We start from the raw sequence: 18649 nt of genomic DNA on the forward strand, positions 1-18649 counted from the left end.
TTTGTATCCAGTGCTTTGGTTAGAACATCTTCACCGTCATAGACTTCAGCCAATTTATCCTGTAAAACATATTACAATTTTCACACAATATCTATATCATCACAAGTTCCAAACATTATATATATGCCATCTTAAACTTTGCACAATATAAACTTACAATTCGATTGGCACATTCTCGAGTAGCTTCATCAAAGTATTCATTATTTTTTCCTTTTCTTGCTTCTTTCCATAAAGTTGCCCCATAAGAAGGATCATTCGATAGGTTCTACACGAACATACATATTTAATTAGCATAAACATATTAGAATGAAAGATTTAATTTAAGTAAAAAAACTCACTAATTTATGGGCAAGATTCACATAATCATTCCGAGAAATGTGATGATTATATACACATGTCACACGTCTTTCTTTTCCAAGATGACTGATTTCCTGTACAACAAATCTAGTTGAAGTTACCTATCCAAACAATGATAATGTTGACATTTAATTTATTCTGAATGACTCACATCCCATTCTTCACTCAATCGTTCATTGACAAACGATGTCCACTGATCTTGCTCTATATGAGAATATTGTTGGGGAGGAAATTGCAAGACCGAGTGTTCATCCAAAAATGGAAGTATGAACTTTTGAGTCAATGTTGTCTTGAAAGTCTGAAACTTCCTAGCTACAGACATGAGTATACAATGTTTGGACTTAGAGTCCACATCGAACGACATCTGCACAATGAAAAAAAGTAGTTAAACAATAAACTAATAAACTATTATGCACATGAATTAAAATTTTAGAAAACATACCGCTACACAATCAAAAAGCTCGTCTTTTAAATGGTTTGGAACGTTTTTCCACGAATTTTACATCATAGGTATTTGTTGTCGAACACAAACTCCTATATAACTTTGCATCTTCTTTGTTCGAAATCCAATCAGTTGTCCATGTTCATTATAATCAATGGTCAACCGTTGCCCAAATGTTCTTATTTGTGTCAACTCAGACATTGAAGTTAGGCTACGTGAAATACTTATTCTGCTATGTTTTTGTGGGATCATATTTCTACCATCCTCGCTGCTACTTGTTGAATTTTCCATGTCAATCTGCAAAAAAAAAAAAAAAAAAAAAAAAAAAAAAAAATACTCACAGTAAATGATATATAATCTTAATATTTAAATACATATAACCATAGTAAATGACATACCATATTTAATACATTATTTATCAACCCATCTACCCTCGTAATCATTTCTAATGTATGTGGATGTTTATCATCAATCTCAATAGATGTATCAACATTGGGCATTCTTTGCATACCTCTATAACCACACTCTTGTAGCATATCTCCTATTTCATCTTCATAAAAATCATCCTCAATTGTTCGTTATGGAGATGTTAAAAAAATTAACCAACCCGAATTTTCGGGGTCTTTTACATATAATACTTGTTCTGCTTGGGGGCCTAAAATAAATGGGTCTGATTTATATCCAATACGATTGAGATCCACAATAGTAAACCCAAACTCGTCTGTTTTGACTCCAGTTCTATTCTTAACCCAATTACATTTGAATAAAATAAATGATAATCCATGATAATCAAGCTCCCATATTTCTTGTATTACACCATAAAAGGTCATATCTGATATGACGGGCCTTTTGTCCTTAGCACTAGAGACTTGCATTGTGGTAGCCATTATACTAACTCCACTATTTTGAACCCTTTTAACATCATTGTGATTCTTTGTATGATAGTAGTAACCATTGACCACGTAACAAGAATATTTTGCCACAGTTGGACAAGGTCCATTAGCTATCCATCTCAAAGAAGACGATATGGAATTTTTGGGAACTTCGAGAGCTAGTGCAACCTACGATATATTTCATACTATTTTAGTAGTTAACATTTAACTATACATCAAATAGTAGTTCTCTAGAGATTACCCGTGTGGACAACCATCGACTGAATGTACAATTATGCTCTTCTTGAAGCCACTTTCTACTTTTATTTTTACTAGAATTGAGCTTAGACAAAATATCCATATGTTGCCTATTATAAATGACAAAGTTAGTAGATTATTGAATAATCAAGTAACCTAAAATGAGAATAAGATGGAGATCTACATACTTGACGTAAGAAAGCACATCATTTACATTTCGAATGACATAAAGGTGAGCTTGATCCAACTTATCCTTACTCGGTCTGATAAAAGAAGCAACTGACAATGCTTTATCAATGTTTGAGTTCGCTTTCTTTGTTAATGAGTTGAGCCCAATAGAATTAACACCAGATATGAAGTCAAAACGAAACTCTATATTCTCTTCGACAATATAATTTTCTTCAAAACATCCTTGTAGTCGATTTCTATTTCATACATAAGTTTTCAACACTTTCATGTATCGTTCAAAAGGATACATCCATCTCAAATAAACAGGTCCACAAAACTCAACTTCTCTTATGAGATGCACTACAAGGTGTACCATTATTGGGAATAATAATGGTGGAAAATACTTCTCTAAGAGGCATAGAGTGACAACGATATCCTCTTGCATACACTTTAACTAAGATGAATCGATCGCCTTGCAACATATAGCATTATAGAAGAAGCATAGGCGAGTAATTGCAAGTCTTACATGTTTGGGTAAAATATCACGAATGGCTACCGGTAATAATTGTTGCATAAGAACGTGATGGTCATGCGACTTAAGTCCGTAAAGTTTCAAATCTGTGAGCGACACTAAACTTTGAATGTTCGATGAATAGCCTTCAGGTACTTTAATTTCTGATAGTACCTTACAAAAGCTAATTTCTCAGCTCGTGTTAATGTATAACATGCGGGAGGTAAAAAGACTTTCTTCTCTCCTACTTGAGGGGCTAACTCTGATCTAATGTTCAGTTTCACCAGATCTAATCGAGTTTTTATTCCATCCTTCGTTTTACCATGAATATCAAGCAATGTGCCAATAAGATTTGCACATACATTCTTTTTAATGTGTATCACGTCTAAACAATGTCGCACGTCAAGATACTTCCAGTATTCTAACTCAAAAAGAATAGATTTTTTCTTCCAATAAGTTGAAGGGCTATCTCCACTGTTCTTTTCCTTAATAGTTTTCTTACCAAATGAATATTGATACTTACTTGTTTCTGCAAGAATTTCTTCCCCACTCAATGGCTCTGGAGCAAATTCTAATTCTTATGTGCCATTAAAAGTTTCTTTTGTTTCCTATATGGATGATGGCGAGGTAGAAACTTGCGATGCTCGAGATATGCCATCTTCTTCCCTTTTGGTAAATAAGTGGATGAAGTATTCTCTTCACAAATTGGACATGCACGATATCCTTTAACCGTACAACCACACAAGTTACCATACGCAGGAAAATCATTAATGGTCCATAATAAAATAGCTTTAAGCATGAAATCTTGTTCTTCATATGCATTGTAACATTCTATCCCATCTTTCCAAAGTTTTTTCAAGTCATCTACTAACGGAGTTAAATAAACATCTATGTCATTTTTCGGTTGTTTAGGACCAGATATTGGTGTAAACATAAAAAATTTTCACTTCATGCACAACATGGAGGTAGATTGTACGTCACTAACATCACTGGCCAATCACTATATCTACTACTAAGATCTCCATATGGATTTACCCCATCTGTCGAAAGAGCAAGACAAAGATTTCTAGGTTTTGACCCAAACTCTGGCCACAAATTGTCTACTTTTTTTCCACGATAGGGCATCTTTGGGATGTTTTAATAAAACATCTGTTTCTTTCTTTTTTTTTTTTTTAGCATGCCACCTCAATAAACTTATTGTTTCTTTACTTCGAAACACTCTTTCAAATCTTGGAATTAGGGGGAAATACCACATTACTTTTGTTGGGATATTCTTAGCCCTTTCCTTTAAATTTTTTTGAAGCTTCCATCTTGATGTACCACAAATGGGGCATACATTTGCATTAGAGAGTTCTTTTCTAAACAAGCAACAATCATTTCTACATGCATGAATCTTCTCGTACTTCATTCCAAGAGTACCCAATATCTTTTTTGCTTCATAAGTAGAAATTGAAATTTCATTAGGACTAGGTAATATGTCATGAATTAATTCCAACAACTCAGTGAAACTCTTATCGCTCCATCAAAATTTAGCTTTTAAATTATATAACTTTACCAATGTAGATATTCTGGAAAAAGTTTTACAATTTGAGTACAATGGTTTCTTCACATCATCTAATAATTCATCAAAATTATCGGATTTTTCACTAAAATAGTTATATATGCAACCTCAAACATTCCAATTGTGTCATCAACATCAACATCATCCTCTCAACTTCGCCTGTTTCACTAGTAGACACATTTTCATTGTTTGATTCACCTTGAAAAATCCATGTCTGATAACTTTGATCTATACCATTAAAAAATAAGTAATCTCTTATTTTGTTCACATTTAGAGTCTTTGCATTCACACACTTTAAACATGGACAACTCATGACATTCGGTATATTTGAATGTTGTAGACAATTTTTAATAAACATCTCGACCCGTAAACCATACTCAGCTGACATTCTATTCATTTCCATCCATGACTTATCCATGATTGTAAAATATACGACTTAATCTACAAAAAAAAGAAAAACAATAACAAGGGATAATTTAAAAGCATAAAATTATGATTGTAAAATATGCAACATCGACAAATTTAAAGAAGCTTAATCAATTGAACAGAACATAAAATTAATTTAGCCCATTAAGTAGTGTCATTATGTTTCCTTATTCTCCAAATATCATTAACAAGCTCCACTACCCAACACCATTGTATTTGATTTTCTTCACCACCTTTTCTCTCAAACATAACCAAAAGCATTTCAAATAACTCCTAAGTAATACTTGAACCACACCAATCAATAATCAACAAATTTCAACACTACCATCCAAGTATATATTCTTCAACTAATTTAATTCCAACATTTCTAAATTTAAATAAGCTTATCATTAAAATAAAAATAAAATGAATTAAATAACTTTAAATTACTAAATTGAAAATTCATATGAAAATAAAATTATACCTTTCCAAGCAAAACAACTTAAACAACCCACAAACTTGAAGAGATCCAAACCGGAACTCGAAGATTGGAACATTGGCGAGAACCTAACCTTTGCGAATAGAGTTGAGATGGTAGATCTGACAAATGGTGAGCTGGCCACGACGACAGTTACCCACCTCTACCACCGGAACAACTGAAAGAAACCCACTGGAAAAATCCCACAAAACCCACTGGACAACCCACCGGAGAACACCCAACCCATCGAAAGAAACCCAACCCATCGGACAACCCACTGGAGAACACTCAACCCACCGAAAGAAACCCAACCCACTGGAGAACACCCACCAAAAGAAACCTGCCGGAGAACACCTAACCGCACAACCAAAACCCACTGACCAGCCAGAGAACACCCAACCCCCGCAACCAGCCGGACAACCAACACAACCCCACCTGAAGCCGGACAACCAATGCAACCCCACCTGAAGTTGGACAACCAACGCAACCCCACCCGAAGCCGGATAACCAACACAACTCCACCCAAGCTCAAAGCACCGGTGACGACAACCCCACCTGAAGGCCTGTCTCTTATACACATCTAGATGTGTATAAGAGACAGGCATAGCTCAAAGCACCGGTGACGACAACCCCACCTGAAGGCAACGGCCGAGTTGCTAGCTGAGAGAGGAGAGAGTTTGTTTCGGTAAGGTGAGAGCAGCTAGCCGAGGGTTTTCAATTTTGGTAAAGTGAGAGCGGTGCGAGAGCTGAGAGAAGATCACGGGCGAGGGAAATGAAATTTTGATAAAATTAAAAAAATTAAAAAAAACTAATGGGATGCCTTTAATGTCGGTTTTAAACCGACATTGTAGGCCATCTTCAATGTCGGTTTAAAACCGACATTAAAGATCCGTTGTTTTTTTTTTTAACCGACATGATACATCCGAGAATACTATTTTCAACCGATATTGAAGTCCAAAATTGTTGTAGTGTGTCAAAAAGAAATTACATCTGACAAGAAAAAACCGTAAAATTATGAAAAACTTGATCCAAAGCGATATAATATAATAAGTGACTAAAAAGGCTAGAAAACTAGGATATCTCAAATTTTGAAAAAGATCATAAATGTATCAATAATTTCAATGAAATGCGAGAGAAACCCTTTTCTTTTCCTATATATATATTTGAAAAACCAGAATCAACCATATATATAAAGCCTGGGGAGAAAACTCTCACAGCAAATAATAATACAAGGACATATGATAAAAGCCCAACGATGTGAAAAACAACCTGTAGCCTCTTTTTAAATGAGTTCACACCTTACAGATATTTGGTGAAGACATGAGCATCAACTTGTTCCGCGGCAAGGAGATATTGAACCAACATTTCTCAAGAAGCACCAAATCACGAACAAAATTAATATTAAGTTCAATATGCTTTGTCATGGAATGCACTGCACTTAAATTACCACGCCATAAGATGGGAGGTTTAGATAAACCAATCTGTCGATCCAATTCTGTGTGTCAAACACCCCATAAATTTATTCATCAATTCAACTCACTAGGTGTGCATGCTCTACACACAGGGTTTCAATCTAGATCTGGCTCGTTTTCCTCCAAAATTTTCATTAATAAGTTCATTAAGGGAAAAAAAATTGTAGTAGGCTCTTTTGTTTCAAATAATATGTGTGATCTCCAGTTTTTAAAGACGGTGTGGTTAAGACATTATTTGTTCTACAAAAAAACATATACATACATTTTTATTTTAGTACAATGAAAGGGTGGGAGATTGAACCTTTAACCTCTAAAATAGAAGGTCATGTCAATTACCATGAATATGATATATATATATATCCAACTTATTTTGGTCCAAGTACTTTATTACCAATTCACATAGGTAATGACTTCATTATCTATCAATATGGTCTAATTAATTGTCACGGTATGTACCACATATATAAATGGTGAATTTATTTGTGGAAAATACTCAATAAAAGTTCAATATTGTAGTAATATTACCTTTGAGGCCTTTGCTCACTTTTCCTTCCTAAGATTCGGCTTCAATCTGTTATAATTTATTTGAAAGATATATAGATATTATGGATACCAGTGATGACTATCACCATAAGTATATATAACATAATGGTAACACTTTCACGACAAATAATTAAGTACTATAAAACAATATTTTTAAAGAATTACAAATATAAAAAATCTATCCGTGATAGACTCTTAATACTAATACAACATAGTATTGATAGACTTCGATACAGTCCGGTCTCTATTTTTGCTAAATAAAAAAATTGTTTTACATTGTGTTATATTTGTTGATATTTTTTTGTTTAAGTATTGCTCTAAAATTATATCAAATAATTATGCAAGTGTGATAATTAGTTTTGCTCAATGAATAGTTACACAAGAACAGCTAAAAAAGAAAAAAGTTGAAGGTGACTGACCTTGATTATTGGGATGATTGAAATTTGACTCTAATTCCTCAACGTGTGAAGAAGAAGCTAAGGGATCACATTGGTTTTCCTCGAAATTCTAGATAAATAAGTTCATCAATTAGAAATCACACCAACACATACACATATATATTAGTAGGGTGTACTAACCTCTTCTTCAAACAAACATTGAAGGTTGGTATTCTCATGGTCCTCCCAAGCTTGTTGAATGGTGACATTGATATCTTCTACAATGATATCTCTTGAATCTTTAAGAATTGGACACCATTCTCCAGTTGAATCATGGAATCCAATGTTTTCCATAAACAAACGTGGTGTGCTTACAATTCCAAGAGAGAAATCCCTCATTTCAGGACAATTTTGAAGATGTATACCCTTCATGGTTGGAAACTTAATGGTACGTTTTTCGGAATGAAAACTTCTCAGTTTAGGCAAATCTTTAAGTCTTATATAAAATAATCTTTTGAATAGAATTTCATCATTTTCTTCTTCTACACCTCTGGCAATTACAGTAGTCATCCTTTTGCAATCATTTACTACCAAATAGAGAAGTTGGACCATGCTTCTAGCAACCGATGGATTTAGCAAATAGGTCAACTTATGACATTTTTCCACCATCAACCATCTCAAATTCCTAAACCACATTGATGATGACATTGACATATTCAATATGCCACAACTTGATACATTTAATTCCGTCAAATTCTGAAATATCGAGGAATTATTCTTTTGTAAGTCTCCATTCCACAGATGTCTAAGTTTGGGTAGTTCAGATAAATTCAGAGATGAAAGCTTATATCGTCTTTCATTTTGCCATTCTTCAACATTATCCAATCTCTCAATTGGAAATACTTCTTCAAACAATGTTTTTCTCACTTCAAACTCTTCAAGGTTATGTAATATTTGTACAATTTCCATTGGCAAATGCGTTGAGCGGTAGTCAAAAGAACTATACAACTTCAAGCATTTAAGTCGAAAAAATGAATTTCGACCATTTAGCAATTGCTTAATCTCATCCTGTGGAAATTCAAAATAAAGAGAATAAAATAAAATAAAAGGAAAGATTGCAAAAACTATGCATGAAGTATCGTAGTAGTTGCAATTACACTCAAAGTTTCAGTTGTAAAAATTGAACACTCAATCTTATACTCGTGTTAAAATTAGACTCTCAAAAATATAGTAGTAGAAATTGGACTCTTAAACATCCAAAACTAATTATTACCTTATATTCTCTCTCTTCTTCACCCCCTTCTCTTTCTTTTCCTTCATTTTCTTTTCCTTCCCTCCACCTCTCTCTCACTAATTTTGAAACACTCCCCTCTCTCTCTTTCCCTCATTTTTTCTCATCTCCATTCCTTCATTTTTTTTCTTCACAATCTTCATTTTTAAGAATTATTACTCTTCCTTTCTTATTTTCTTCTTCATTTTTTTTTACTTCAACTTCTTCTTACTTTCAACTTACAAAATCGAAGAAACCACCTGCTCCAATCATGTGATCGGACAATCGGTGATAGCAAGCATTCACAGATTGGCAAACATCGATCGACAAAAACTGATGTGTCAGCGATCAGCACCTTATTTTCATCCCAAATCGATGTCGTCCGCCCAATGATCATCCCTAATTTCCACCATAATGGTTTTCAGCCAATGTCGATGACCAATTCCAATAGTCACTTTTGAGAACCATCTTTGGTGATCACCTCAGGCACCAAACTGACTCTGACAACCAACTTCTGCAGTCACCTCCAACAACCAACTTCAACCACAACCACCTCTAATAGCTAACCCTTGCAACTAATTTTGACGACTAGTTTCATCTATTATCTTCAATGACCAATTCCTAACAACTAGCTCTAATGCCCAAATAGATTGATCATAGGCTATAACAAATTGACCAATGAAAGTGTATTTAAATTATTATATTTAAATTATTAGTTTAGTTTTATATTAATTTGACATTAATAGAAGCACTTTTAGTATATAGCAAAAAAAAAAAAAAAAAAAAAACTTGTATGTAAAAATACTTTTGAGAATGTACAATAAGACATATTAGGATTCTTAAGTAGTTTTTACAAAAATATTTAAATGAAAATGACTTGTTGAAAAAAAAAATATCCGAGTAATCAAAACATGCCTTAAGAGTATCAATGAGAAATTATGCAACCAATTTTTACAATTAAAGTTTGAGGACCTAATATGAACAATTATACAAATTGAAGGGTTAAATTTTAATTATTGAATGTTTGGAGGGTCCATAATTTGTACTATGTAAGTTTGAGAGTCCAATTTAATTGTATAAGTTTGAGGACTCAGTTTTTATAATTATAATTGTAACTACTATCATACTTTTGGGGTGGATTTCATAATTTATTTTAAATAAAATTATCAAACATAAATTGTGTAAATTGAAAGTGGAGGTATAATAAATCAGACACATCAAGTATTCAAGTCAGATTACATAACTTTTAAGGGACAATATTTAGAGTTTGATGATAAAGGATACAAATACGAGTCATGCATCATGCACACACAATATATTTAGTGCAATGGATTTGTGTACACAACAAAGGACAACAAATACATTAAGTTTGTTTTAAGTATGTATACAAAATTCATGCTCTCAAATTCACTATGGAAAAAAACATAATAACTTTTACTTTGAGGGAAAAAAAAATCCAAACTAAAAGAATTTCAGGAACACATATATTTTTTCTAGAAAAGAGACCAACAATGATATACAAATATATTTGACAAATTATATTGATTTTCAAAAACATTATTAACATTCCTTTTGACAAAATTAAGACAATAATATATATTCATCAAAATATTTAGAAAAGTGATGCAGAAGATTTACCTTGGAAGAAGTCTCTGATTCATCATGTTTCAACATGTGCGTCGACTTTTCTTTCTTCAATATCTCTTCCAATTCACTTAAATCTATTTCCAACTGTTCTAGTTGGTGAGGATATTTTCTTTTAAATTTTGGGCATTCACGAATGAACAAGATTTCAATATTTTTAACATTCAAAAGTTCGCAAGGATACTTCTCCCATATGTATTGGAGGTTTGACAATTCAATTAATTCCAAATGCCTCCAACTTGGGAGCAAATCAATGCTCTTCTTTGAAGTATTTGACTCTTGTACTTCAAATACTCCTTCCAATAACTTACACCTCTCAATCTTTAAGATTTTAAGACATGTAAGTCTACTCATCATATTGGAAGGAAAAACCATTTTAAGATTGTCACATTGACCAATCTATAGGCTTTCGAGCTTGGAGAAGGAATTACGAATGACAACATTGTGAAATATCATCTTCAAATTATGAGCCTCTTCAATTTCCAGCTTTTCCAAATTAGGAAGTGATACCTGCCATTCACGTACTCTAAGTATGATTATCACCATTACCATTACATATTATCATAAGAAAAATAAAAAAAAAAAAAAATCAAATTTTACCACATTCTTATAATTTTCTAAAAGCTGGTAATTCTTATTTTGGTACTGAATATTTGAAAATTTTCAAATTCACCATTTCTGTAATATATATATATATCAAATTGTGTTATGAACAATATTATTAAGATGTAAAATAAATTTTGATGGATTATTAAATTGTTACATTTTAAACATATTTAGACCCATGAAATATGTTTTTTTTTTAATATATTCATGAACATGTCTAACTTATGCATCAAAATTCAACCTACCTTTTCTTTGAGAACTAGGACCCACTTGAACACTACTTATATTTAAAGTGTTAAATCTAGCTAACGGGTCCTAGTTCAATTTGATAAAAATATGTTAATTTTCTTATCCTAAGATAATGGGTGGGTGGGTCCTAGTTCTAATGGGTGGATGGACCCATTAGTGGATGGACCCATTATCTTTCGTAAGACAAATAATATTGTCTTTATTGGATACGGACGAATGTAGATTTTAGTTCTCACTAAAAATCATCAATAATTATAACAATTTCAATCAATAATTCATAAATTATTTTTATAAATGCTATTCTTCAATAGCACTTTAAAATTAAATAGAAAAGTACTTCGATTTAACAAACCTTAACAAATGACTTAAGCATATCAAAATTTAAATTTTCTTTACATCGTTTTTAAATAAGAAAAATGAACCAAAATATTTATAAAATATAACAAAATTTTAGAATTATCAATGATAGACGTTGATAATGAAAATATAATTGTATTTACAATTATATTTTCAAATATGTATTGTGAGTAGTAGATTCATAAATTCAATTCTAATGTAAACAGTTATTTAAAATTGATATTATATATTTATAAATCATAATTGTAGTTCAATTGACAAAAATTATTATTAATTTATTTATGAAGAGATGATTTATATGACAAAAAAATTATATAATTATTATGCGTAATATTATATAATTCATAATACATATTATATCTTCTAAAAATTAAATTGAGTTTTATAATATGACATTTTGTATTTCTAAATGTTTTATTTTTTTTTTAATTAATTCAACATTTTAAAATTTAAAATTTAAAATCGTTTTCAGAATTCGCACGTTTTAGATCATAGAAACTGAAAACTGTTTTTAGAAACAAAATTAAGGTTATTTGCCTAACAAATATTTGCTGAATTCAGTGAATCTATGAACATAAAAATAATCTGGATTCTCTACCAAAAGCCAAATGACTTTAGCTCAGTCCACCAAATGGTAATTCAAAATCCCCTATCTTGTGCACTTGTTCTTCCTGGTTTTCTTAGATTGAAAGCTAACACTAATAGCTACTATCAACGACTATCACTGATAAACTTTTCATGTTGAACCTGTTGGGAATGACCTAGAACTCGCAATTTGTAAATTTTGTTTTAAACATTCTATTTATCAATAAAATATTGTTGAGTATCTTATTGAATAAAATTGTTGATTTTGCATTCTATCATGAAAATCCAATAAACATATGCATGTTGCAGACCACCTCAAGATCTTCCCCACTATTCTTTTGGTGCTATAGATTGAGTTGTGGGACTCAAAACAAGCTTGAATCAAGGGATGAAAAAGAAAAACTCACAACAGCAATCTTGGTGAAAAACCCTTTCTTCAACCCGAATTTTCTCTAAAATTCTCTATAGATTGCATGCCCGAAAATCACTCCAAACTCTTCGTTATATTGCATATCAACATGAAAAGAAGAGAGTTGCATGAGTTGCAGCTCGTGCTTGGAGAAAGACAAGGCAAAGAAGATGCTATTTGTGTAAGCAACTTATGTGATGGATAATGGAAAACAAGTTTTTTCCATTTTGTGTTTTGTTTTTCTCTTTTTCAATTTTATCTCAAAAATCAAAACTTGATTTTAAAACAAAAAAACAAAAATAAAATTAATTTCATAAATTAATTTTAAATAAAACTTAATTAATTTAATATCAAATATTAAATTAATTTTAACGTAAATCCATCTTTATATTTTTAAATAACATTTAAATATTATTTTCTTCCCAAGTTAGTCGATGGAATTATCCTGTGTGTGAATGTATTGGTTGTGAGTGTTTTCTCCCCATGCTTTATATATATGGTTGATTCTGGTTTTTCAAATATATATATCATCGAAATTATTAATAGGTTTATGATCTATTTCAAAATTTGAGACATCCTGGTTTACTAGCCTTTTTGTTCACTTATTTTGTTATATAGCTTTGGAACATTTTTTAGGTTTTTTCCTTTTATGTTTTGTTTTTTTTCAAGCAACCTTTCAACATCTTATAATATTAGAAAATATTTTGCTATTTCTAGAGTTTTATCGTCTTCTTATAGATTTTATAAAGTCAATGTTACAAAATCGAAAAATGAAGAACGGACAAAAAACATAAAATATAGAGAATCTAATTGGCCCAGAAATGTGCCATCGTAAACACACTTCAAGGATCAAATAAATTTGTCCTCAGGGAGTGTTTGGATGTTTAACCTAATATTTGGATCCGATCGATAACCAATTGGGGGCTTTTATTGTAGGATTGATAAATTGTTGCAAGAATGTAAAAACAGGAATGTAAAGGCATAATTAAAAATGTAATAAGTCCATACAAAAATGATCTAGCTGTTCTTACGAACAATTTGTGAATGATCATTGTACTGTTGATTGGTTATATCCAATAGATACAGAAATATATATGTAGTGCGAAGAGTGTAGCCGTCGGTCTTTAGTGAAGTGTTCAATAGTTAATGGATGGTTAATAATTTAATTAAAGAGTATGATTAATTATTCATGTGTGATTGGAGCTTTAAGCTACAAGTTCATGAGGTCCCCTTGGTAGCTTAATAGAATTAAATGATAATCAGTTTTTGAATTAATTTGAATTATTCAAATTAATAGAGGGATTTAAATATATGTAATATAAGTAAGTTATTTTAATTATATGTGATATAATTATTATAATATATTTGATACATTATAGCTTTAGTGAGAGAAAATAAATATTTAAATATGATTCAAATATTAATTATATGAATTGGATTCATAATTGTTAAATTTAATATAAATGTGATTTATATTAAATTTCATATGAGAGAGAAAAGAAACTATAGGTTATATTGCACGTGATATAATATTAACAATTAAAATATAGTTTATATGTTATATTACATATTATGTAATTTATATATATATAATATTATATTATATATATATATATATATTAAATGTTTTATTTTTAAATGAGGGAGGGAGTTATAACTCCCTTCCCCTCTTTTCTCTCCACTCATGTAAGTGAATGTATAGATTATTTTTTATTATTATTATAGATAAGAGAGAGTCTCCTTCTTCTTGTTCTTCGTGAGACACACTGTGGGAAAAAAAAAAAACAATCTCCTTATTTAATACACAGACTGAGAATCATTTTGTATGATTTGGGTTGTTGGTGAACGATCTCGAAACTTCGTCCTCTCTACTAAAAAATTCCTTCATTCCAAGAAATAGTCAGAACTCACCACTCCTAGGTTCTCCGACTGAGAATGCTAAAGAAGCCATCGTGGTAGTGTTCGGATTATGATCGAGGGATACTTCGAGAAAGGCTTCAAACGTAAGGGTTTCTAAAACCCTAAGTTTCTTTTAAGTTAGCATGCTGTAATTATGGAAATACATATCTTATTCTTTCTTTTAAGTTAGCATGTTGTAATTATGGAAATACATATCTTATTCTTTTTTTTCTGTAAAAATTACATTCGATAAAAATGAAAATTGGGACGATCCTCTTCCGCTCAACGTTCTCTTCAATATGAGATCCTTCAAGTTTGTTGGGTTTTATGCCCTAAAATTTGTAGATAGTAAATGTAACATTTGAATCGATCATTAATAAAGTGTTATTGATGTTTATTACAGTAAATAGTTATTGCTTATCTTGTATTTATCTTGCCTAAATAACCCTAATCCAATAAACTAACATCCTAGTGTTGGGTTGTATGTTCTAAAACTCGCAGCTTGTGAGATTAAACATATTCTATTTTCAAAAAAGAATTATTGAGATTTTGTTCAATAAAACTGTTATTGAATATGTAAATTATACTAAATCCAATAAACTAAGAACTATGACTATTACATGAGTACTTGGACTTTAATGGAGACATAAGAGTGGATCAAGTTCGAGTAGATAGCCAAAATGATTTATAAGTATACGGATAAGACTGAGTATCTTATTCTGGAAACACTATCGGATACAACCCTCTTTGTATTTAGTACAAATGATGTGAGACATATGAGTAGACGCATCCTACGCAAAGAGTTTATATAACACTAAGACCAAGAAATAAGTTATTCTTGCTTTATAACATTGTTTACTATTTAAGACTGACTATTTCTGTGAAACCTAAATTTTTATTTCCCTACTTAAGCTAGTAATTAGGAGAATTCAATTAAGTATGAAACCTTATGCTGAAAAGGAAGAAATTGTAAGTATTGAATAAATTTTCCTTCAAAATTTTAGAATTAAACTAGTGAAAATTCATAACAATTAATTTATGAAATTAATTTTACAAAATTAATAATATTTTTAATTTTTAAAATCAAATTGATTTTTGAAATCATTTGATGAAAAATTGAAAAATTGGAAAATCAACACAAAATAGAAATATGGATTTTTCCATTAAACCTTCAAGTAGCTCACACAAAACCCATTTTCATTTGGCCTTAATAACTCCAAGCATGAGTTTTTACAGAAAAATTCGGACTGGAGAAATTGTTCTTCAAGTGGGTTGTAGCAGTGAGCCTTTCTTCAAGTTTCCTTTCATTCAAGATGATTTTGAGTCCACAACTCATTCTAAAGCTCCAGCAGAATAGTGGAGAAAATCTTAAGGTGGTTCACAGCAAGTTTTGGAGAAGATAACAGTTGAGAATCAAGATTTCAAGGAGTTCTACAAAGGTATGACTTCAAACCCTCTTTTGATTGCATGTTTTAGTTACTGCCAAAATTAATGAATTAGAATGCTTATGGATCCTTGTTGCTTCCGCTACATGTTGATATACTCTAACATAATCATTATTAATTTATTTGATTTATTTAATAAATTAAATTTTGATTTGATTTATTTTTTAAATTAAATGAATTTATTATTTTTTAATTAAATAAATTAAATTTTATTTAATATATTGATTAAATGAATAATGAATTTAAATAAATTTGTAATAACAAACACCCCAACATGAGGAGTTATACGGGATTGGGAAAGATCTTATCCCAACTTCCTCCTCTCTCTCTAGTTAGTTCTCTCTACAGAAAAAAAAAAAAGTGATATGCATAATTTCTCTTTTGACTTTTAGCTTTCTAAGATTTTTCTCTGTAAAAAATTTCCTCCAGAGATCTCACCTCCTCCTTCTTCAGTAGCCCAAGAAGAATACTGATGAAACCATTTTGGTGGTGTTCACTTGATTTGTAGTATATGAATCAAGATCGTAGATCCAAAAAGTTGGTGAAGCCCTCTAATCTTGTCAACGACAATAAGGGTTTCTAGATTTTATTCCCTCTGTTAATTTGTTATTAATATTTGAAAATGGTCTGAAATTTTTGCTGCTACAATTTTGATTTTAATCTAGCACTATACGTACATTTTCCTCTTTGTTCAAACTATCCTCACATACATTATGTCTGAATCTCCCTTCTACACCAATGTTGTCCTCCACATCGTACCTTGACGAGTATAGAGCGTCTTCCTCAGGATTGTATGGGTAAACAAAGAAACTATCATAAGATAGTTTATATGGGGCAACACTATTATCTAACGAGGTTAGTAATGAAGTATAACATGATGGATAACTTAGTTCGAAGGAATGTTGTGTAGGGTAATAAGGGGGTGGAGATTCATGGACCAAATTATATGAAAAGCTTGGTTGGTATGAGTGACTAGGGTTCTTTAAGTCATTGTTGTCATATCAAGTTTTCGATTTCGTTGAAAAACAGATAGGAGGTCGACATGCATCTTCACTACATAAAAATAAACTATATTCATGATCAATCCAATAAGTAGGAACCATGCATCCAAAATTGTATAAAGATCTTAAGATGAGATCGTGATCATTCGGGTCAATCCCACATAGCTTATACAACTCTGACAAAAAGTCCTCCAACCCAATGTTTACGTCCAAACCCCCTAGATTATTGCCTGTATAGTTTTGTTCAACCTCATTCCAATACCACCATAGCAAAAAAACGTACGAGACATTCTGAAAATGAAGATTAAACTCTTATAAGATTATTGGAAAAAGAACTGAGTTTTCCCATAAGGTTGACCAAGTTAACTTTATGAAAGTTGACTTGGTCAAACCCTGGACATATTATCTAGAGAATGTAAAGTCTTGTGAAATTCTAGAATCATTCAATGATTTTTCCTGTAATTTTATATGTTTAAAGTGGATCGGAAAAAAAATATAATTCTACAATTTTTCGTGTAATGTTGACCTTATCAACCTTAGGAGAAATTACTCTTGGAATTACATAGGTATTGAAGGTGAATTGAGAAAAAAAAAAATACTGGTGTTCTGTGATGTTTCTATAGTCAAGTTCTCTTGGTAAGTCAGTTTAGTCTCGTAAAGTTGACTTTACGTGACAAATCATAGAACACCATCATTTTTGTTCCAAATTCAATCATATTCCAATAAATTTTATATTAGAATTTTTCTCTTCAATTTTTCTCTTAAAACTTTGACAAGGGAGTAAGAATTCAAATTTTTCTTGAAAAGCAGTTGACAAAGGATTGAATTTTGTTGGTTAGTGCAAACTTTGTTGAAAAAGTAAAGTTTTGGTTACATATTGCAATTTTTAAATAGACTTACCATACAATGACAAAAACTAGAAAACAACATATCTTTGTCTTTTGAAACTCTAAAAAAATAAAGAAATTGTTCCTATGAAGTTGAGAGCCTCAAAAACTGAAAGAAATTGTTCCTCCAAGTTGGGATCCTAGAAAATGGAATTGTTCCCTAGGTTTCCAACTTAAAATGTGTGTCTGAAAGGTTTAGTTAGATAAGTTAGATGACTTCACATTGTAGGCAATTGAATCTCTATTTATTTAGGTATAAAATTGTACGTTCCTTTCGTAGGACCCTCTACTTAAAGACTGAAAAGTAATAAAAGAGGTTAAAAAAGTACATTTTAAAAAGATGTTACTTTTGAAAGGAAAAAATTGTTTAGCTAAAAAATAGCAATTTATTTTAACATTAGTAATAAATCCCATCAGTTGCTTTTATTCTCTCATTCTGATAAGAAAAATACATTGCATCTTTGAGTATACCTATTGTCTAGTGACTAATCGTCTACTAGGTGACAAACTTTAAATAATATATATTTTTGGATTTTTTTAAATAGTATTATTTTAACAATTATTAAAAAAAGTAGGGTTGGCTCAAAATTATTATAAAAAATAGGTGTTTAAATCGTGTACCCGGTACACGATTATCACTGCCACGACTTCCTTGACCTGACATGCACAGACTGCCACATGGACAATCATGGAATATTGATCAGGTAATCGTGGGCGGGGTCCACGATTATCCGAAATTGTGTATCTGGTATACGATTTAATAGTCCCATAAACCCACTTTTATTCTTTCCTACATTTTTTATCAGTTTTAATATATTATTTTTATTCTGGATTTTCATATTAATTAAGATCG

At 31.1% G+C, this 18649-nt stretch overlaps 1 protein-coding gene across 5 annotated transcripts; it reads right to left on the bottom strand.

The window, feature by feature from the left end:
• Positions 1-869: 869 nt before the first annotated feature.
• LOC120080318 lies at positions 870-10930 on the bottom strand. 5 transcript variants are annotated; one of them, XR_005482472.1, is made up of 6 exons: positions 10353-10930; positions 7646-8512; positions 7487-7574; positions 7050-7095; positions 6351-6484; positions 870-1096 (listed from the first exon to the last, which is right to left on the bottom strand). XR_005482472.1 is itself a non-coding variant. In XM_039034953.1 (5 exons), the coding sequence occupies exons 1-4, from the start codon at positions 10731-10733 to the stop codon at positions 7091-7093; spliced, it is 1341 nt and encodes a 446-aa protein (XP_038890881.1). In that variant the 5' UTR covers positions 10734-10930; the 3' UTR covers positions 870-1096; positions 7050-7090. The 5 variants fall into 5 exon arrangements, 2 of the variants coding, with proteins under 2 accessions (XP_038890881.1, XP_038890880.1); XR_005482470.1 differs by having other exon boundaries at positions 6351-6533; XR_005482471.1 differs by lacking the exon at positions 870-1096 and adding an exon at positions 5653-5712 and having other exon boundaries at positions 6351-6533.
• Positions 10931-18649: the final 7719 nt, after the last annotated feature.

The sequence above is a fragment of the Benincasa hispida genome, chromosome 6 (genome assembly GCF_009727055.1).
Source record: "Benincasa hispida cultivar B227 chromosome 6, ASM972705v1, whole genome shotgun sequence".
In the NCBI taxonomy this organism is placed as follows: Eukaryota; Viridiplantae; Streptophyta; class Magnoliopsida; order Cucurbitales; family Cucurbitaceae; genus Benincasa; species Benincasa hispida.

Excerpts from the sequence above, each read along its gene's own strand:
- LOC120080318 (XM_039034953.1), bottom strand. The coding sequence starts at position 10,733 with ATGGTTTTTCCTTCCAATATGATGAGTAGACTTACATGTCTTAAAATC. Across the intron at positions 8,513-10,352 it reads AATCAGAGACTTCTTCCAAG|GATGAGATTAAGCAATTGCT; the intron begins GTAAATCTTCTG and ends GAATTTCCACAG. Across the intron at positions 7,575-7,645 it reads AATGTTTGTTTGAAGAAGAG|AATTTCGAGGAAAACCAATG; the intron begins GTTAGTACACCC and ends TTATTTATCTAG.